Source organism: Aquila chrysaetos, chromosome Z (assembly GCF_900496995.4).
Source record: "Aquila chrysaetos chrysaetos chromosome Z, bAquChr1.4, whole genome shotgun sequence".
In the NCBI taxonomy this organism is placed as follows: Eukaryota; Metazoa; Chordata; class Aves; order Accipitriformes; family Accipitridae; genus Aquila; species Aquila chrysaetos.
In genome coordinates this window covers 83,905,840-83,927,154 of record NC_044030.1, presented here as the reverse complement: position 1 = coordinate 83,927,154, position 21,315 = coordinate 83,905,840, and the positions used below count along the sequence as shown (strand labels likewise).

The window sequence follows — 21,315 nt, the reverse complement described above, 5'->3', positions numbered from 1 at the left end:
GGCGACTTGCGGAGCCCAGCGGGGGACACCGGCCCTTGAGGGCTGAGCGTCCGCCGTGGGTCCGCGGCTGCGGCGCCGGTGGTTAAGCGGGAACCGGCGCTCGGTCGGGCAGCCCCGGCTCTGCGAGGACCCCGCGGGGTGGGCCGAAGAGGCGGCGGGCAGTCCGGAGGCGCGGCTGGAGGCAGGTTAGTCTCGGGGAGGGTGCCGCTGCCGCCACGCTGGCCTCCCCTCTCGTCTGAGTGCGCCCGCCCGACTTCTTGGGGCGCGAACGGGCGGGCGGTACCATCCGCGTCACGGGAAAGGGGAGCCGGGCGAGCTCGGAGAGTCTCCTCTCCAGAGAATGGACCGGCCCACCTGCCCGTTTTAAACTGGCGGAAAGAGGCCGTACCATTTCCTTGGCTGGGGGGCGTGGAGGTTAGTTGTACCCTCGTGCCCTTTCCAATATGGCGAGGGAGGGAAAGGCATCCGTCCTCGAAGGTCGTTGTGGGGCAGGGGACCGGCCCCGGGGCTCCCCAGCGAGCAGGGAGGCACTCGCTGCCCCCGGCTCCTCAGGGGGCAACGGCAGGCCCGCGGGGGAGGCCGTGTGGGCTCTCTGCGGGGCTGGGTGGGTGGCCCCGGGGCCCGCAGCCCCACTCCCCTCAGCGCGGCCTGACCCGGGCCCGGGCCCGGGCCGCTCTGCTGCCTTGTCCTGGGGCTCGTCAGTGGCTTCAGGGGCTCCTGCTTCGCTGGGGCCCTGTGGGGTGGCCCTGCCGTGGGGTGGCCCTGCAGTGGGGTCTGGGGGAGAGGAGGAAGAGGAGCCGGGGGAGGCCGGGCCTGCGTGGGCAGCGCCGGGCACCTTTGCCGTGGAGGGCAGCCCCTCCGTGGCTCCAACGCTTCTGTGCCATTACAAGCCTTCCCGTAAGGGGACAAGGCCTCTTTCCCCGTAGGTTGTGAGCATCTTGTTGCGTCCCTGTACGGCATGTAGGTCCCTTAGACTGCCAAAGACCAGGTGGGAGTGGAACTGGATGGTCCCTCGTTGTCCTGACCAGCCTGAATTATCGTATGGCTTCATCCTGTTGCTGTAGCTGTAATGCCAGGACAAAGGTGAGGTTCCCCTGATGTGTTGGGCTGCGATTATGAAAACTGAGGTACTGAAGCTTTTTTGGACTTTCTTGCTAGGCCGTGAGCTTTATACTTAAAATCAGCTGTGCTGAAAACTGGTTCTGCAAATGAGTTCCATACCACCCCAACAAATACACTGTGAATAGGAGAGCCAACAGAGACCTAGGGTAAAAGAGGAAGAAGAAAAAAATCCCATTTCTGCTAACCTAGGTTATTCTGTCCCTGTCCTTAGCTGTGCTATCTATGTAGGCACGGTGCAGTTGCTCTGCAGTCGTGTGTCTTTGGCTAGAGAATTTATACAATAGCACCTTCTTCAGTCCTCTTTTTAATCTCTCTCAGCACTCAAAATTCCCTGTGCCAGAGTTGAAGTGCCTGAGGGAAGAGAGGTTTTTTTGTCATGGGAGATAAAGTGGAGTCATGCAAATTCCATTCTGTTCAGGCACTTTGTCTGCACTAAGTATTTTACTCAGAGAAGGTGTCTTAGAAACCTGGTGCCCTCTTTTCCCATGCAATTGATGAAGCTCCCTTAGGAGTTCTGTTATCAGCTTTGTATCATAGACATTTAACCTTGGCCTGTGTAGGAAGAGACATACTATAAAATAAGCATTTATATATTTTTTTCTTAGTGCAGGGAACCAGCAGGAATAATGAAAGTGGAATCTCAAAGTTTTCTGTGCGTGTCTTGTACCTGAGACATCAAGTTCACATGATCTTGTTCATTGATAAAACTGTCCTGATAGAAAATCAAATTTATTAAGGCAGGTTCTAATCATGGTGTTGACTACTCTGCCTGTTTTTTAAAAGTATGTACATGTTACTTCTGCCTGTAATCAAAACAGCTCCACAATAAAATCATGATGACTTGCTAGTGATGACAGATCAGATAGTCGTTATTGTCTAACAGAGAGGAGAAAAGCTTCCATATTGGACGTTTGCTAAGACATAGCTCAGCAAACTTGCTTGTGGAGCAAAATACAGCACTTGCAGCACACATAAGGAGAAGTACTAGTTTCTGAAGACAGCTTTTTAGCCAGATGACTTGCACATGACCTCACTGTTTTCTTCCCCAGTGCCTTTACCCTTTGAATGCTGGCTTCTATTTTGGGCTGAGTCTCATGTACCTATTTGTGTGACACAGAAGCTTGCTGTAGAAAAACTGCTTGACTGTCTGCTTTGCAAGAGGAGGGAGTAACCCTTTGGGGTGCTGAATATCTGTGAGCCCTAAGAGCTTCCAGGCTAACAGTCTGCAAATTCATGCTGTCACACAGGTAGTCAACCACCGAATAGCCTAAAAGTTGGGGCATCTGAATTGTGTTGTGGGCTAGATCACCCTAGATCTTGCTTACAAAAATAAAATGAACAATATCCACTTTTGCAGAGCATTTTGAGCTTTATAGTCAGAGCACCGTATCATCGCTTAGTAGTATTATATTTATTTTCACTTGAACAGCGCCACTGGTGTCAATGGGACTTGCCAAAATGTGCTTGCTGAGGCCTTGAACCAGCAATACCAGACCTAATGATCCTCTTCTCAGCAGCCTTAGTTGTTTAGAGAATTTTTTGACGTGCACAAATAAAGGCACTTAAAAACCAAATAGCACCTGATTTCCATATATAGAGTCTTTGGGAAAATACCACCCCATCAATTATGTATTTTTTTTAAACACTGCCTTTTATTTCTCTGTCTAAAGGGGCCCATTTAATACTGCGAGTAATGTTCTGAGTAATACCGGGCTTGGCACAAATGAGGCGCTTAACTGAGTTCCTTATTTTTATTATCCATTGTCTGCTAACCAGTTTTTTGTTGTTTCATTTATTTGTCTTTTCCCTGGGGAAGGAAGGATGGCAGCTCGGCGTGCGCTGAAAACTGTCTTGGTGGATCTCAGCGGTACACTTCACATTGAAGACTCAGCTGTGCCAGGCGCGCAGGAAGCTCTTAAAAGGCAAGCTACCTTTTTAGATTTCCTCTGATAGGTTATATCAGCGCTGTTTGCACAAAGACTCTTCTTTAAGTAAATGGGCCTGAAGCTTCTGCCTTTTTACGCTGTTGTCAATGAGCAAATATGTGGCCAAATTCTGCTTTTATTTATACCTGTATTAATACCAAGAGAAATCAGTAAAGGGCCTAAATACTGAAAAGTTGCCATGTATCACCTGAGCCCCCGCAGCTTTCCTAAGTTGCTCTCGAGGTCTTATCTAAGTCTTTTCTAGATAGAAGAAGACTTAATATTCAGAATGTTTTGGCTAATTCATACGGGATTGCAGCCTTAACCGAAGTGGAAAGTAGTTAAATTAATCTGAATTACCCTATGTACACCTAAGTCACTTCAGCTGAGCTGTTCCTCGGTGCTTTGTTTAACTACAGAACCCTGATTGTATGCCTGAGCCCTTAGGGCTGTGGTGAGCTAGAGTGGAATAACAGAAAGAATAGCTTGGCCTGGTGAGCAAGGCATCCTTTGCAGAGTTCTCGTTTCATTTGGTCTTTCAGCCAAGGCTTTGCTTTATTATTTTTAAAGTTTCTTTCTGCTAGGTAAACAACCTCAATTGTTTTTTAGTTGGAGAAACATTTGATAATACAGCCCATCTTTTGTAGGAATTTCAACACATTATTAAGCAGGACAGTTAAGTACCTCTTTCTCTTCTGATGAAAGGGTTCCTAAAGAAACTGAGGCATAGTAAAATGACTTAATCTGGCCGAGTCAGTGGCAAAATAGGATATGCCACGCCAGGGATCTTTGTACTGTGTTATGACTCTTTTCCTGGAGAAGACATCTTGCAATGGGTGAAGAAAAACACAAAGTGATGTATGCTGTCATGGTGAGGGAGGGAGGACACCTTAAGATGCTGGGACAGTAAGAATTAATCAGGGGAGAGGAATGGGGTTGAATTAAGGATGAGAAGTTTTTACTGGAGTTGTATTGGCTGCTTAGATTTTTATAAAGCTAGACTGTTGCTCAGAGGAAAAGTTCACAGAGGGATTAGGAAACTCTGCATTTCTTTTCACAAATAATTCTGTGGAAATAATTATCTCCTAAAGATGTAAAATTGCAAGGAAGTAAAAACTACTAAAGCATTGGGTACTCATTCATTACCTTTTAATTCACTGGACCATGTCTGCTTGGTGTTTCATGATGCAGGGAGAACTTGCGCCAGGTGAGAGTCAGCGTTCTCAAAAATCCGTATCTATATGAAGCGGTGATGCTGTTGAGATCTGTATCTGTCTGCTGCTCACGTCCAAACCCCCAGGCGTTAGACTGGACAGAAGAAATAGATTCTGTAGAATCAGAAGACAAACTGTTTTCCAAAGCCACTGATTGTCTTTTGTCTTCTCTTCTCCTTGATTCCTACTGAGCCGTGCTTATGCAGGCCCTGTCCTGGCTTTGGCAAGGGAGGGGGTTAGCGAAGGGATAAGGTGCAGAGAATCTGGTGCTGTTTGTCAGCTTCAACCTGCTGTCACAGGTATGGAGAGCAGGTGTCATTTCACTGCAAGGAAGAGCCAGGTCTTTTTGCTTAGAGGTTTGAAAAAAAATGTTTTCTTGTGCTCTTTTCTGCTAATCCATGTCATTGGCTTTCCTAAAGAGAAGCTGAAATGATTGGCATGCAGCTTGCATAGGGAATAAATGGATAGATTCCATTTTTAGGGTTACTTCTCAGTACTGAGGTCCATAGGAAAAAAACCCCAAACATGAATTTTTATTTTATTAGCAACCAGGGGAGTTTTTTACCAGTTCATACTTGTGAAGGGTCAGCGTATCTGACAAACAAGAGAAAGAAGTGGCAGGTGCAAGCAAGTCTCCAGCGTTGACCAACTTTATCCTGATGTTCTCCATGCAGTCGTGATGCCAGAGTTTGTTTCTATAGCAACAAACAGAGAAAGTGATGGTGGGGGAGTAATTAAAGGGAACGCCATTGAAATTGTCACTTAAAATTATTTGATTGTTTGGTAGCATGTACTGTCAGTGTAGGGCAATAATGTGGTTTTATGTGATATTGGTGTTCCTCAGTAAAGGGAGAAATGGCTGCAAAAGCTGACATAAAATTGCCACACAGGTAACACAGTCTCCTAGAGCATCCTGCATCTCTGAATGAGCCACAGCTGCTGTGAAATTCACCCAGCCTGTGGAGTTCAATATATTAATTTAGCAACAAGGTTCTTTTGTTTATTTATTTTGGTTCAGGATGCTGTTGATCCAGAACACAGGGCTGGTTTATTATCTAGTTTGAATTAAAAGGCTTTTCAAACTAGTTGTTGTTGATCATAGATGTGTTTGCTACTGTTGTGAAGATGGAGTTTGGAATCACCATTTTCCTCCAGACTTTTCCTGGTAGAAGCAAAGCAGGGGAGACTTGGTCTTGTTCTGGTAGCTATAATTCTTGCCATCTGTTGCACATTGTCCTCCAGTCCACAGAAGTTAAAAACCTCATGGTTCTTGTGTGGCACCAGTACTCTGGGATGTATACAGTCTTTTCATCTGCAGCCTTTAGACAAGCGGTCTTTTTTCAGTCCCAGAGAGACGTTCGCGTGTGTAAATAGAAGGATGCTGTGGCCAATTTGCCTTTGCTCTTCATTCATCAGGCTGCGCAGCGCTCCGGTTACCATTCGATTTGTGACGAATACAACGAAGGAGTGCAAGAGAGACCTGCTGGAGAGGCTGACAAAACTGGGATTTGACATTGCAGAAAATGAGATCTTCACGTCTCTGACAGCAGCCAGAAATCTTCTGGAGCAAAGGCAGGTGCGGCCTCTCCTCCTGGTGGATGATAAGGCCCTGCCTGATTTCACAGGTGAGGTGGTCAGAAAACAGCATGGGGGATGTTACTGAACAACTAAGGAAACATAGTGTGCTCTGTTTTGTAGAATGACAATCATATATATACCACTAGCCGTGATGAAACCTGAAATGTGGAACTCTCCAGAGTCATAAAGGTCCTTTCTTCTTTTTAAATTAACATTCAACAGTCTGAAGTCGTAGCTTCTTGAGGGGTAGTGGAAATGGCAGCCAGAGCCTTCAAATAGTCAGCAATTTGGGTAAAACTCAATACTTTTTATCGATTTCCAGTGTAAAAAAAAAAAAAAAAAAAGAGTAATACTTCTCACTAGATCATTGGAGATTTATTGCACTTACCAGTGCTGAGTTGTTTTATAGCAAGGTTGTGTCAACTTGTTGGAAATCAGGGTTCCCTCAGCTATTGCACAGAGGTTTTGCTTGTGAAGAGCTGAAAAGCCAGTGTGTAGGTGCACACAGGAGGCTATTTTCCCTTAATAGATTATTATTAAATGTAAAATCTCCAGGTAGTTATTGTTACTTATCTTGTATTGAACATCTAGGTCTCACTCCATGTACTCTGATACCTTAATTGGTGACAGAAGGCTCATCACCCTGACTTCTCTAGATTGTCATCTCTAAAGACCTGGTTAAAACTTGCTTTACTTTCAGATGTTCCCATTTCCCTCCCTCGACAGTAAGAGGGGTAGAAGATGATAAATTCTAACTTGGACGTGTCTGGCAGGTGCTTGACTTAACCACATCGTTGTTTCAACAGTAGTGAAGATACCCACGTTTTTAACATACTCAGAGTTGAAAACCATATATTGTATATTTGGTCTTTCATTTAAAGGCAGCAGAAATGTGGATGGCTTGCCACTGCTCCCTGTCCCTTGCCTTATGAACTGAAATCCTTGTGGCTGCGTAATTTAAGTAGGTTCTAATCTTGCTGGGAGCTAGACATTTCCTGTTAAATTTTAGTGCCATAGTCTAGTCAGTAATCTTCAGAAAGATAAGTGTACAGGAGAAAAGCCTCTGTGGGCTCTGAGAGCAATGAAACCTGATAATCTGTTCTGCCTAACATCGGATCCAGAGAAATATGCCCCCAGCAATATTCTGTATTTGTGTTCTCGGGAAGGCTTTCTTGGGTCGGAAACAGCAGAGACAGCAGCTATTTCACGGAAGGCATTTAAATCAGTTTAATCTCCATGTATTTGGGATCTTTCCGTCAGTTTTACAGTAGCTGATGCTAATTTTGTAAAAGACAGCAAAGAGAGATATCAGCAGAGTACATTGGTGGCATTATTTGTGATTGTTCTGTTTCTTTTTGCTGTGAGCGGTTTGGCTCGCATTCTGTCGGTGCTGCTCTTGAAACATTTAAGTACAATGGAGAATGCTTTAAATTCCTCTTAATGGCTGCTATCGAACTATTCTTGGCTCATCTCTCTATAAAGTTGGTCACAGATGGATGAATGTAATCCATTCTTGGTTAAAGGACCCAGATGCCTTTGGGTGGTTTCACAAATCCACATGGCATCTCTGAGTGTACATTTTGCTTTCTGAGCTAACTGAAGGACACGCGGCAGGAGACGTCAGCCAGCAGGCTGTGATGACACTCTCTGGAGACCCAGGAGCTCTAGTTGTCCCAGTAAAGGTGTAGAGGATATGCTGTGTGAAGGCGGAAAAAAACCCCAGCAAGTGCAGGATGCAGCTGGTAACTTAACCTGTCGTAAATAAAACTCTCTGGTACTCGTGTTTCTCCTGTAGATGTTACTCTGCTTCCATTGCTGGTTCTGTTCAGAGGTGGCACTGCCATGTAAAAACAGCCATGCTCCTCCAGAGCAGTGCAGGACAAAGGAGGTGCAAGCTGTTCTCGAGGGGACTAATCCACGTTAAAAAAAAAAAAAAAAAAAGACCTTCCAGAAGAGCCAAAACTAATCTAGTGTAACAGCTTCTAGGTCATGCTGCAATACCATCTTTGCCATCATAACCAGACTGATACGTAGAACAACAGTCAAGCTTTATACCCTAAGTGGAGTTTTCTGTGACTAGGGGGAATAGAAAAACTGGATGGAATTCACTAATCTTCCTGCTTTACTGTCTTACAAAGTAGATAAATATATGGAGAATGGGATTCTCAGATAACAGAAAGTTGTTCAGTTAAAAAAGTGATTTGTGTGGTCTGCTGCATTTCAGTGGAGGCAGTGAGAGAATCACTGTTCAGCAGTTGCTGTTAAGGCTATCCACCTGCAGAGTTGTGTTCGTGTGAAGGATAGCAGAGTCTGGATAGAACACCACCTTTTCCACAGACGCTTTCCTCATTTCTAAAAGACATAAAACTAGCCTACGTGATGTGTCTGTGTCAGAAAATGCTCGTTTTTGCTGTAAAGTGATTCATTGCATTTGTTGACTGTGTACTGCTAAGTATGAAGAAAATTCTGTTCCCTCAGAGTCATGTTTTGATTTTCTAGGGATAGCCACTGATGACCCCAATGCAGTGGTGGTAGGACTGGCTCCGGAGCACTTTCACTATGAGATGATGAACAGAGCGTTTCGGTAAGTCAGCCCCTCGTGGCTTTTTGAGCGGCGGCTGTCTTGTGCTGGGCTCTGTACCTCCACATGTGTGAGGAAATCCTTCTCGTATGGGGAAAAGAGGGTGGTAGCAATGTCACCATTACGTAGCGTGATTATGGTGTCTTCCTCCGTGTCCGGGAGAGCGCCACTAACCTTGGTGAGTTTGGGGCCTTAACCATGAACTTCAGGCAGTCCAGCCCTGGTCTTCATAGCTTTCAGTCTGTAAGTAAACTACAGAAGTACAGTCACGGTTGTCATTGAGGTGAAAAAGTTAGCAATGCTTCAAAAGGAATACACAAAACCAAGGATGTTGGGAAGTATTTGGGAGACGGCTTCTATGTTCAAACCTCGGCCTTTGGAGCTCAAATATTATAGGGAAGGAAATCCAGTATTTAGGGCAGATTATTCCTTACCTTCCTAGTGCAGGATTTCTAGCAATATCTTCTGAAGCGTTTTGTGTTCGGGAGTACCCAGCACAATATGCTGGGCTAGATGAACTATGGATCTGATCCGGTCTGTCTTATTTCTAAAGCTCTTTGGTTTGTGTGTTGATTAAGGGGTAAATCAGATAAAATTTATCTGTGACTGTACATGAGTGAGGATGCAATAGTATGTGCAGAGGTGCACAGCCATGTGTCCTTCTCTAGTTCTAGCTCAGCACAGCACTCTTGATTTTAACTTGAGCTTCAAAGACTTGAACACGGGCCTGTTGCTGAGTTTAGCCCCGGTGATGTGCCTTTTGTCTGTTGTGAAACGCGCCGACAAGGGTCATCTGAACATGCCCCTTACCCTGCACCCCAACAGAGCCTGCCGTGCCTCCCTTTCATTTCACTGGGAGCTCTCTGAGCCCACTGTCCTTCCGCAGCGGTTTGGGGCGAGCTGGTCGGCCTGGCCTTGTAACGGAGGAGGAGCACCCACTCCCAGCTGCGGGAGTGCTAACCTCCGTGGGCAGCTGGTAACTGACTTCAGTGCTGTCTCAGGGCCAAAGAGGACATCTCGTCACACACTGGGTAACTCCGTGCCGTGCTACGATATGTGCAATCAGTCCTTTCCGCTCTTAGCTCACGGGGTGATGGCTAGCACACAATTTTTCACCTTGGAATTTGAAAAAAACCTGATCTCAAGCACCTTAATCTGTCTTTATGACCACTAAATCTGAAGAGGGAGTATCAATTACTGCTCACTAGTATCTTACGGAGGCTCCTTGGAGTAGGAAGCCAATGCTGTCCTTATCTGCATGCCAATTCTGTGTCATAAGAACATGTATTGACCCAAACTGATTCTTGGGCAGCGTCATTAGTGCATGTTGCCAATGATGGGATTGATTTTAGAGTTTTACAGCGCACTCATGAGTGGACTCTAATTTCACAACTGCGTGAACTTAAACCATCATGTATTCCAGTGCTTATATCATTTTATTTATTGATATTTCTGTCACGAATGTATTAGCTGTTGAATGATAGTCGTTAGCTGCCTCGGGCTGGAGACTGGAACACTCGCAGCAAGAAACCAGTCATCACATTCAGAGTCCCTGAGGGCCCCAGGCTTCCCCAGGCCAGCACACAGAGGAAAGCCTGCAGAACTGGCCCTGTGGAGGTGGGTGAGGTTGTCCCAGGCTGGATTTGGGCTTTTTGCGCTAAACACAGAAATTGGACACTAGCTCTGGTGATGGAGGGAAGGTGCTGAAGGCCAAATCCAGTCCCTTGCGGCGGGCGCAGCATGGCCTTGCTGCCCAAGAGAGATGTATTCAGGGGGTAGCACGGAGCCCGTGCTGCCTGCGCATCCTATATCCAGGGCTGTCTGGGTGGTGCGGCTGAGTATTGAGCCGAGTCCTTCAGATCACCTTGCCTTGTGCAGATGCATTCCCAGCTGCTCGGCTGACTTGTCTGCCTGGAGGAAGATTTCATTCATCCTCTGTGAATCTGTCCTGGATTTGCCTGGTCTTTTCCTGGTCCTGTGTTTCAGGCTGGGCAGAGGCCCTAGGATGGGCTCTGGCTGATCTTTAACATCTCACTGACTTGTTCTGGGTTTTTCCCTCAGCCCTCTATTGAGGGTAAACTGTTTTGCTGGTGTCAGTTTTGTTTGGTCTAACGGAAATTCTAACTATTGGCCACATTCTCTTCTTCTCAAGCCGTGTGCCGTGTCCGCGTTCCTTGTCCTTTACTGCTCAGATGATTAAGTCACTTGGGATTTGCATTGCTCGTAGCAAAACTTTAAGGTGAATCTGATTAAATGCAGGTATCTACAGTGCCGATGCCTGTATCTGAGCTGGTGACCTGGGCTCCTGAGGGAGAGAGGAGGTGCCTGTGAGGCATCGTTCATTTGTCCCCTAGTGGTGCTTAAAATAGGACAGTTGAACTGTGCCCTAGAAGTGCTTTTTCCTCTCCACTGACTGTGAAGAGCCCAGGCTGACTAATTATGTGGTAGGCAACTACTCGGTTGATATCCAACATTAGGTTAGGTAAATCTAACCCAATATGAGTCCCAAAATGAGATACACGGAGTAAGGCCGTTCTCTAGGCACCATTTGAAGTGACTGAGACTAAATTTCTCTTTTTGTATACATGGGATTTGGTGCTGCATTTAAAGCAATTCTCTCAGGTGAGATCTTTCCTGCAAACTGCTGAATGTAAGTGGTTGTGGTGCTGCTGTCAAATTAAATTTTTCTGTATCCTAGAGGCATCCTCCCATCGTGAACATATCTGGCTGCTCACAGATACACATGCCAGCCCTCTTCTTGTTGAGCTTGCTTTGGAAGGCATTGATTTCACTAGAAGCGTTTTGTGATAATTAAGTGAAATGAAATATTATCATTTATGTACTGCTCAGAGTACCCAGGCTGCTCTGCAAACATGTGGGAAGGAGGAGACGTCCTCGAAGGAGCATACAACTCACCTAGGCCAGCCTCCTTGAGCAGAGCCACAGCAGAGCTCCAGAAAGGCAGTGAAGGGGCAAAGCAAGATTTTCTTTGTTTTCTTAAAGGTGGTTTTTTGGTAAATCAGGCAGGGTTGAGAGGAATAGAAATCCTCCTTTCTGCCCTGAAGATAATGGCCAATGTTTCTCCTCTATCCCCCAGCTTTGCTAGACTGGAGTCGCTTCGGTACCTGCAGAAGGTGCTGTAAAATCGAACGGGAAGCGTTTGGCAGTCATTACCTCAACTTTTATAGATACTGTCTGGAGGGCTTTTGTTGCACTGAAACTGAGGCTGGGGAGGGGGAGGACTGCAATAAAGTTGCTGTGCTTGGTAGCACTGAGAGGATTTCTGTAGCGCAGCAGCTACACAGGCTTCCCTTTGCTGCGGGACAGGTAGCTGATGTGTCTGCTGTAAGGAAAAGCTACCAGGCAGGTAACAGAAATGGAAGAATCAAAGATTAGGTCCAGATTCTGTGAAAGCGAGCCCTCTTAAACTCCCGTTTATTACTTTGCTGTCATGGGTCCGCTGTTCAGGCACTGTGTGCACTGACGAGACACGCTCGCTGCCACAAGGGTTTTACAAGGCGAGCGTTAGACAGGAGCCCTCAAGCAGACCTGAAGTGGATCGGCAGGGGTGACAGGGTAGCGAGGCTAAGGAGGCGCTGACTGAGGTTGGTGGGTTAACAGCAGTTTCTTAATTACTTCTTCCCTTCCATTTTTCCACCCGCTCCAGACAATCCCATGTTCTGTGCAGGTTTTTAACAGCTAGGTCAGCTGGCAGGCAGAGATGCTGTCTGTGGAACCCCGAGGAGGGGCAGAAATGGGCCCGTGGAAGGTGGGAGGATCTCAGCTGTTGGCAGGGAGCAGTTCCCAGTCTGTCTGACCACTGCTGCACCCGCTTCCCAGGTGCTGTGCCCAGCCAAAACCCTCCCGGAATGCCGCCATACCGAGCATTATGACCCTTTTATTGCGCTCAGAAGTGTTTGGAATCTGGTGACTTGCTGCTTTGAACTATCTGGAATTTTTGGTTCCCAACAGCGAGGAGCCCAAATCCAGCTTTGTTTCTAAAAGGCTCAGTAATAGCGCTGTTTACTGGGGAATTTGGTGGGACGTGAATGCGCCTAATATCTCTGTGCCTTTTCGTGTAACTTGTTACTGTAATTCCTCCAATGTTAAAATATAAAGTTAAGGTAAAATGATTCACCTTCTGCTTGGGACTCACCTGAACACCCGTCTCTGATGGATACACATAGCTGTTCGGCTGTTACAGGTGACGCCAACAGCCCCAAGAACTGCTGGGCTGCAGATTTCCTGGCAGCAGCAGCCTGAAAGCACTGCTGTGTTCTCAGTCCAGGCAAGGAGATTAAGGCTGTGGCCATCAAACTGCTACCTCCAGCCACTACCCGTGGTTAATGTATTTTAAAATATTTGCGTGGGGAAATCAGATGGGTTCTAATGTTAGGATGTTTGCCTTAGTGAAAAGTGAGGCTGCTGAGAGTAATGGACCTAAGTGCATGAGAGAGAGAGACAGGATTTAAAAATAGTTACCTGTTAAAATCCTCAAGATAATAAATTCTTTATTTGGGGGATTTGTTTTATTAGCTGTTTCTGGGGAAAAGAAAGGAAGGAACTTTAACTTTCCAAATGAATGCTAGCTTGCATTATAATTTGGGGCTTCATGAGAGTCAGTGTCATCAACTCAAATGAAAGCCATTTCAGGCCTTCAGCTGCAAATATTGGGGGTTTTAAATGTAATTTTTGTACTTCCTTCTTCATTCATTCTTTAGGTTGATTTTGGATGGGGCTCCTCTTATAGCTATACATAAAGCCAGATACTTCAAGAAGAAAGATGGCTTGGCTCTGGGACCCGGACCTTTTGTGGCTGGGCTGGAATACGCGACAGACACCAAAGCGACAGTGGTGGGGAAGCCGGAGAAAACCTTCTTCTTAGAAGCTCTGCGGGGGACTGGCTGTGCCCCGGAGGAGGCTGTCATGATTGGTGACGTACGTGGGGACCAAATACCTTATCACCTGCCCGTTAACGTAGTCCTTATCTCCACCGCGTGTGGTGCCTCCCAAATGCCGCGAACTTGATCTTTCTGAAAGCCCTGGGATTAAACGAGGGGTGAAAATCGAACCATCAAAACTGGCAGGATTTAATGTGTAGTCCATGGGGTTAGTTCTCTTACTTCAGTTGCTGTTCGGTCAGGCAAAAAGCACGTAGTAAATCATTCCTGTGACAGTTTGTCTAATAGGCAGCTAAACGATTTGGGTCTGTGTAGCTGCTTTTAAGTGGCTGGTTAGTGATGTGCAAAGCAGCGAATGTCATGAAAAACTTGTTAACAAATAGTGTCTGTGTCCACTAACTAGCCGATCTCCTGTTCTGCCCCAGGACTGCAGGGATGATGTTGGTGGCGCCCAGAACGCGGGCATGCGTGGGATTTTGGTGAGGACCGGTAAGTACCCGATGGAGCGGTCATTTCGGGAGACAGTGGTGCATTCAGTGATGTGGTACTGGCAGCCCGCGTGCCCGAAGCGAAGGTACGCTCTGAGCCCTGGTGCTCTTCCTGCAGTTTGTTACACCGAGGGGCTGCTGGGAGACCCCGAGTCCATCGCCCCGTGCATTTTGGGGTGAATGCAGCAGATCAGATACATTTCCTCGGCTGCAGCGTGGCAGCCTGGCAAGCAGTAGACTGCGATTAAGTCAGGATAGGCTGTTATATTTAATGTTTTGACAACAGGGCTAGAGCACAGACCCAGAACTGATAGCAGGATGATATAAAGTAATAAATGGGGGCGGCTGATCTTGTAGGTATGAATTTTTTCCTCTAATGACTCTAAAATCCTGAGCACTAATCAAAGAACAGAGAGAACTGTTACTGTGACATCTTTGATTGCCAAAATCAGTCACAGCAATGTAACCTCTGATCATTCAGGAACTCTGGTGATATTCCCTAGTAATTACACTGGTAATTATAAAAGTCATTTTGCTTCAGACAAAAGCGGAACCTTAGGGGACCTGACAGGTATTATCAATGTTACTGATGGCACCATGGACTGGGTAAGGTCTTTCCGAGGTGGCAGCTGCTCGCACCACACAGTCCACGTTGAAAATGAAAGCAAGTAATCGTACTCTTCCTCATAAAAGCCTGAAGGGAAGATGATAACATTATTATTTCAAGAACCTACAACACAAATATCCGAATAGTCAGTGAGTGAGTGGTGCATAGGTAACACTAATTTTGAACCAGAGCTGCTCCTGGAGGAATCTGCAGTAAGGCTCAGTGTTTGTTTAGGGAAGACTTGGGGGATTGTTGCAGGAGAACCTCAGATGAGCAGTTCTCCTACTGTGTCTGGTTGTTACTGATCCAAGGAGGGACTGGAATTTTCAGGGAAAAAAAGGATACTCAAAGGAGCTTGGTAAATACATCTTTTTGTGACTCTGTTACAGGTAAATATCGACCAGCGGATGAAGACAAAATCAATCCGGCTCCTTACTTAACCTGTGAGAATTTCCCAGAGGCAGTGGAACATATCCTAGAGCGTCTGCTATGAGAAAGGGACTAGTTAGTTTGAAGAAACATCGCGGTCTTGCATCATTTCCTTTCCTCTTGCTTCAAAAATTAAGGTCACAGGATCAGTGCATGGATTGCATCAGAAACCTAGCCGTAAGCTCCTTCCACTCGAGTTGTGAAAGGGCAGAGGATGAGTGTGGGCCCCGGCGCAGTCACAGCAGAGCCCCTTTCCTGCAGTAGTTTCACGAGGACGTGATGAGGGACCGCGGACACCCAGCAGGTGAGACAGAAAGGCTACAACCAACACAGCCGCTTTCCTGAACAACATAGGGAACGTGGCAGAGAGTTCTGTTTATTTTCAGTTTTCAAGAAATAACTGATGCAAAGGCCTGTCTGGAAAGTGTCACATTCTTCTGCTGAATAAGCTAAACTGAAAAAACCCACTGGAAATACTCAAGTAAATAAAGCTCAAAGACTAACAACAGAGCCTTAGTCAGCCTGTAATGATTTCACTGAGTATGCCTCTGCTCTGCTGTAATTTAAAGGTAGACATTATGCACATTTAGAAGTGACTTTTAAATTAAAATATCACCATTGTTTAATAATAACTACTGTTGATATCTTTCCTCTCATTAGAACAGATCCTGGTTTTGTTTTTCAAATTTTACATAAAATTAAAACTGTCAGCATTTTACAGATGTTTTAATTAGATGCTGTTATTAAAAAGAATGGTACAGAAACAAAAATCTGGTATTAAAAGCCTTAGAGACTGTGAATTTTTTAAATTAGACTTCAGCAGGGTCCTATTAATGCTACAGTTGCAAAATTTCACTGTTGTTGGGGGTTTTTTTGTTTCTTTTTAATGTTATGGGAAAAATCCTTTACAAGCCATGGGGACAGATTCTAATTTTTACACAGTTGGTTAGCAGAGCTGTAAAATGAAATTTAATTCTGTAGTATGCAGTGCTTTTCCTATGTGCTAAATCCCCCAATATGAACCAACTTTGTAATGATGGTAAATAGCTTTTCTGGTCCATTTGCAAACTGTAATAATCAAAGTCCTTTACAGTTGTTTTACAGTGCTCCTGAGTGTTAAATTATTAGATTGTAATTATACATTACTGGAGTAGTGACCTTATTGAAAATACAGTTTTGTGTTAATGAGCCATGCTTGTTCTTGTTAAGAAAAATCATTGTGATGAACGAATGGGAAGCTCTCTTTACATGAAAGAGCATCTATATGCAGTCTCACTTGGTGGGTGGTTGCCTACATTCAGATTTAATCACTGTCCGAGATGGAATGTGTGGACAGAGTAGACTTTGTAGTAGAAACACAGTAGGAACAGTAAAACCTCCAGGAACAAAAGCTGTCTTTAGATACTGTTTGCATGCCCTCATAAATTGTAACCTACAGTTTTGAATAAATTCACGCATCTAGCGTTCCTGCCAACAATTCTGAACCCGTGTTGGTTTCTGCTTGGAGTACGTCAGGGAGGGCTTTGGCCCGTAGTCAGAATCAGGTTCAGGAGGCAAGAGATCTATTAGCAAAATCCTGTGAAGACATTTCCCATAAAGGCTTCTGACAACGTGACTGATGCTGGAAGAAAAAGAGACTGTCGGTGCTTCAGAGGTCCTGGAAAGCATGCAAGACCATGGTACGTACTTAGAAAAGCAGCTGCACACAAGCCCGTGCAAGGAGAACACTGGGAGAACGGCAAAGAGGGTACCTAACTCTCTTGGCAAGCAAAAGGGAAGGTAAGAGAGAGGCAGCAGTGAGAGCCGAGAGCCTAAAAACATGACTGATTAGAATTTCTGTTTAAAAGATTGCAGGACACGTGGCAGTCCTGACTGCTTACCTGGCCATGGTTATAAGCAGAAAAGTCTCCCAGCTTGTATTTACCACTGTGCTGCAAAGACTCACCGTTTGCATTTTATGACTGGTTGCAAATGAGTGGGTAACCACCAATCCAGTTTCTAGTTAGATCAGCCTAAATCTGCTGATCTTCTCTATCTCCCAAGTTCCTCTAATTCCTTGCCTTTTCCACCTTGGAAATACCCCAAACCAACTGGAAAGTAATACATTTGGCACATCAAGGCTTTGATGTCAGCTGAAAACAATGACAAACTAACCAAATTTACAAGGCACTGCTAAGGTCCCAGATTTCACTGGAGGCAGTCACTTACATTTCATTAGAAAGGGCGCAGGTAAAGCCGCACTGATTGTGATGCTCTAGTGAGTCTCAGAAAAGGAGAATTACACTAATCATCTAACTGTTCTTAACAAGCTTTCTGCTCCAGTTCTTCTACCCCAAACCTGTAAACAACTATCATGAATAAAGACTGACAAGCAAGCAATCTCTTAAGTCTTTATACATAAAATTAAGGCTGGAGTCTTCATTACATAGCAACTGCCATTACATTATTTCCATGACGAATGTTTTTTGAGTGGTCATTGAAAATGGCTAATAAAAAATACCCAAACACTGCCCCCATCCCCATTAAATTTTGAAAGTGAAGATTTCCCCCTGACATTTCTCACTGCATTCTCCTTCCTGGAAACAACAGCACTTCCTTCCCCATCACTGTTTGATCCTTTGGAGGCAAGGTGATGCCATTTTGGATAGCAAAAGTCTTGGAAATTTTCAATCTTTGGGTTTTTTTCTTGTCAAACTGACTCAAATTCTCTCTGCCAAGCAGTGTACTTCTGGCTTAGATTCTTTGCTGATGGCTTGGTATGGGCGATCACATCCAGGAAGTCTGCTGTTGTGATCGTGTCTAATCGGATCACGGGTAAGTTACTGTTACCTAAAGAGAATTGATTAAATACTGTTACTATTACCAAAAGACATTGATTTATGTCCCTGCCTAATGCAACGCTTAATATACGAAAATAACAGAATAAACCTAGTGAGATAAAGAAAAATTCATATTGGTGCACAGATACTGACAGCTTTTAAAAAAGGCCTGGTTTTCAGAAATGTTAGCTTAGGTAGATGCTTTAGAGATGTACAGTTTAAAACTTTTCTAAGCAGATAACAGAGCTCCACCTGCTGGGGTTAACATTATAATTTCTAGAGCTACAGCAGATCATCAGCATTTCCCAGATCAGATTCTCTTCTCAGAGCTGTGGTACCTGGCTGATGATTTTCAAGAGCATCGAAGATTTTCCTCACTGGTCTCATGGCTGCTTCCTTGCACACGAGTTTTATGTCTGAGCCGGAGTACCCATCTGTTTCCTGTAACGGGATCAGAATGATACATTGCAGCTTATAGCCTTACAAATCGGACAGGAATGGCATTTACAAGCATATATATTTATATAAAATATTTGTAAAGTCTATTCCTGTCTGAAATATATTTATATGTGTATATATATACACATACATATTTTTATGTGTACCCTCCCCTCAACTTACATTGCTTGTTCTTGAGTGCCCACAGTACCTTGTAGGAGCAAGGAAAATACTGGATGTTTTCTTTCTGTAGGGCAACTTTCTGTAGGTCAGATAAAACCTGCCTTTCTGTGTCTGTTCCCAGCTTTCCTGTTAATAAAATAACTATATTTCCTCATTAAGGTTGATGAAACAAAAACTGAGCAGTATTGTCTCTGTGAACGGACGTAAAAAGGGCCAACTGGGTAAGCTGTTAGATATTTTCAAAGAATTCAGGATGTGACAAAGGGCTAAATGAAGAAAGCCTGCTATTTAGTGAATCTCTTCACTGTCTAAATGCTCTTTTCTCCCGCAGCAGTGGAGCTGTGACAAACCTTCCCTACACAATTAACTGTTCATTACCCCGATGAATTGGAAGTGCTCCCAGCCTGCTGAGAAGAGTGATAAAATACACTGTTGCTGGAAGTCTCCCTGTATTTAAGGCTGAAAAGTTGGCCCAACAGAGAGGATCAGAATACACCATTTTGCAAGCAGAGCTGCGTGAAACCAGTGATTTCCACGGCCAGGTACGTGCCTGTGAAATGCTCAGCCCCGTGTCTCGCTGGAGCCTCAAACTGAGCTGCGGTCCTTCCCCCGGCTCTGTACGTCGCAACTGCTGTATACGGAGGTGCCGTCCCAATCCTCTGCTTCGGACCTCTTCTGCCACAACATAATCCCACCGCTGTGGGTGATGTATGTCACTCTTGCTTACGGTTCCCACCCGGAAAGACCTCAAGCACCAAGTGGGCATTGTCCCTGCTGCAGTTTTGTCTCACCTGGCCCAGCAAGCTGTAGTCCAGATCCGTTCTCAGCTCCACGCCTCCGCTCTTGCTCAGAGGGGGCAGCCAGTGCTGGATCATCACCCGCCGTGCCTCTTTACTTGGGAGGTCAACCAAAATCCTCTTCTCCAACCGCCGCAGCATGGCAGAATCTAACTCCCTGCAAGCAAAGGAGGAGAGGAATCGTCTCAGCGCGTCTCGTTGCGGAGACGTGGCGTTGACAGCAAGCTCCTCGCTGCAGGGACTGACATTTTTCAACCCCACCTGTAACTGTGTCAACCTAATTTTGGAGGAAAAAAAAAAAGTATTAATTATCCAGTGTATTCCTGTTAGCAATATGCTGGCTTGTGACAATGAGGCTTAACAATAACAATCACAAGTTGTAGTTATCTTCCCTGGTGCTGGTACTCATCAGTAACAACCTCTCCCTTTCTCCCTTTGCTATTAAGGAGACACTACAAATTGTCTGTCTAGGGCACTGTCAGGACTAATTAACTGCTACTTTGTAAGGGATGCTCAGTAGGTATAAAATACAGACTGAAGGTCTCAGATGCAAGGGCCATGTTTATGGCAGAACAAGATGTTGATCTGAGACTGCTCCTGCAATACAAATTACAAATAATACAACCACAAAGGAAAATATCCCTATAAAAAGGATCATGTGAAGGATGGACAGGCTGGATAAATGGGTCAGTGAGCCAAAAACCATGATGCTGTCAACATCAACACCAATAGAGGTGTTTTGTCAAAACAAAACAAACAAACAAACAAAAAGGTAAAATACAAAATATTAGGACTATTCTTCATTTTTACTTGCTTGTGATGAACAAAGGAAGCTTGAAAGAAAAAGGAATGTTTCTTTCTGTTCCTTTCTCAATGCGCTTCATCACCATCTAGAAATAGTCCTTCTTGCCAGTGCCACAGATTCTATCAAGTGTCAGGAGTCCTGGTACGCCCAGCACACCAGCTCCTCTCTGACACACATCCAAACAGTTCATTTTAATCTAGTTTTTTTCCCCAAGTGCTTTTCAGTTGTTTGCAGCTAATGGTAACACAACCAAACAACTGAATACAAATTCCTACTCCAGTTCATCCCTTGTCACTTGTGTAATGGGAACAGTCTACAAGTACCCCAGTCATCCATAAAATTTTCAAGAAGAAATAGCTGCTACAAAATATTTACTCGCTCATAAGTCTCCAGTGCCTTCCAGGAGCTGCTCTGAGCTATTATCCTTCCAGGTGCTGTACCAATCTTTCTCTACCGGCCCCATTCAGTCACTTGTTATTTCAGTTTAAAATATAATTCAGTCCTCACACCTGCTGAGAAACTCTCATCAAAGGGAAGCTCACTTCACTGTGTCTTGTGTGGACAGAAAAACAGGAGCCCTAAGCACCATTTCCACCCTTGTTGGCTGAGCAGAAGCCAGCTCTTGGAGGACTGCACCTGCAATCTGGGACTGTGGGTACACTTAAACCTGCCTCTACCTTCCCCGATTCCCTGGGTGAAATCTTTTTGCCAGCAAAGTCAACATTCAAGCAACGCTTCTTGTATGAAACTCCTCTTTAATTTACAGGGAGCTCAAAGCCAGCTCAAGACAGATCTGTAGCACACCCATAGAGATTATTTCTGTCACCTTTGGTGACTGCGTCCCTATTTTTTAAAAGCAGATGTTTTCTACTGGCATAGCACACGATAAAGAAAACTAAAAATGTGCTCCCAAATCCCCATCTAGGTGCCTGCCTAAGTTTTCCACAGATCTCAGCACATCTGGCTCTCGGCTCAGTGAGAGCAGAAGTGTCCCTCTCCCCAGAAAGGACCTCTCAGTTTGGGAGAGCTTGTTCCACATGCACTGAGCCATGGGCAACGAAAGCAAAGATTAGAAAACCGGATTAATAGGAACTCAGAGGACAACATGAATTCACTCAGATCCATCCCAGTACTTAACCAAGGCCTCAGAAGTAAATACCAGAGTTTGCTAATCAATGGCTGTTGGTATATTGATATTATTATCATCGATATTTTTAGGCTGTTTTAAGATGCTGTCCAACATTCAGCACAACACCTCTCGCACAGGGTCCCACCCAGAACGGCCAAAGAACCATGTTAGTCCCCACTGTCTTTCAAAATTTATTTTTCAGCTCAACTTCACCTCAAAATTGCTTTGCTTGGCTGGAAATGACTACTCTCTGGCTGACCAACGCCTCGGCTGTTATTTATCTGTATTGCCATCCTCTG

General features: G+C 45.0%; 2 protein-coding genes across 16 annotated transcripts in view; one reads left to right on the top strand and one right to left on the bottom strand.

The window, feature by feature from the left end:
• Positions 1-50: 50 nt before the first annotated feature.
• On the top strand, positions 51-16,322 carry HDHD2 (haloacid dehalogenase like hydrolase domain containing 2). 7 transcript variants are annotated; one of them, XM_030003952.1, is made up of 8 exons: positions 193-414; positions 965-1,083; positions 2,943-3,044; positions 5,678-5,886; positions 8,339-8,423; positions 13,142-13,358; positions 13,747-13,810; positions 14,806-16,322. In XM_030003952.1, exons 2-8 carry the CDS (start codon positions 1,070-1,072, stop codon positions 14,907-14,909), a joined length of 795 nt encoding a protein of 264 aa, XP_029859812.1. In that variant the 5' UTR covers positions 193-414; positions 965-1,069; the 3' UTR covers positions 14,910-16,322. The 7 variants fall into 7 exon arrangements, with proteins under 7 accessions (XP_029859814.1, XP_029859813.1, XP_029859812.1 ...); XM_030003955.2 differs by having other exon boundaries at positions 2,939-3,044; XM_030003954.2 differs by lacking the exons at positions 193-414; positions 965-1,083 and adding an exon at positions 51-185.
• An 899-nt stretch (positions 16,323-17,221) lies between these two features.
• Positions 17,222-21,315, bottom strand: part of KATNAL2 (katanin catalytic subunit A1 like 2) — a 31,275-nt gene continuing 27,181 nt past the window's right edge. For all 9 annotated transcript variants that reach the window (XM_030003944.1, XM_030003945.1, XM_030003947.2 and 6 more), the window contains 3 exons: positions 19,077-19,239; positions 18,003-18,105; positions 17,222-17,674 (listed from right to left, as the gene is read on the bottom strand). In XM_030003944.1, the coding sequence (XP_029859804.1) occupies positions 17,535-17,674; positions 18,003-18,105; positions 19,077-19,239 (406 nt within the window). In that variant the 3' untranslated portion in view covers positions 17,222-17,534. The remainder of the gene's footprint in view (positions 17,675-18,002; positions 18,106-19,076; positions 19,240-21,315) is intronic.

Coding starts and splice junctions, on each gene's coding strand:
- HDHD2 (XM_030003952.1), top strand. Junction 5,887..8,338: donor GGCCCTGCCTGATTTCACAG/GTGAGGTGGTCA, acceptor TTGATTTTCTAG/GGATAGCCACTGATGACCCC. Junction 13,359..13,746: donor AGGCTGTCATGATTGGTGAC/GTACGTGGGGAC, acceptor GTTCTGCCCCAG/GACTGCAGGGATGATGTTGG.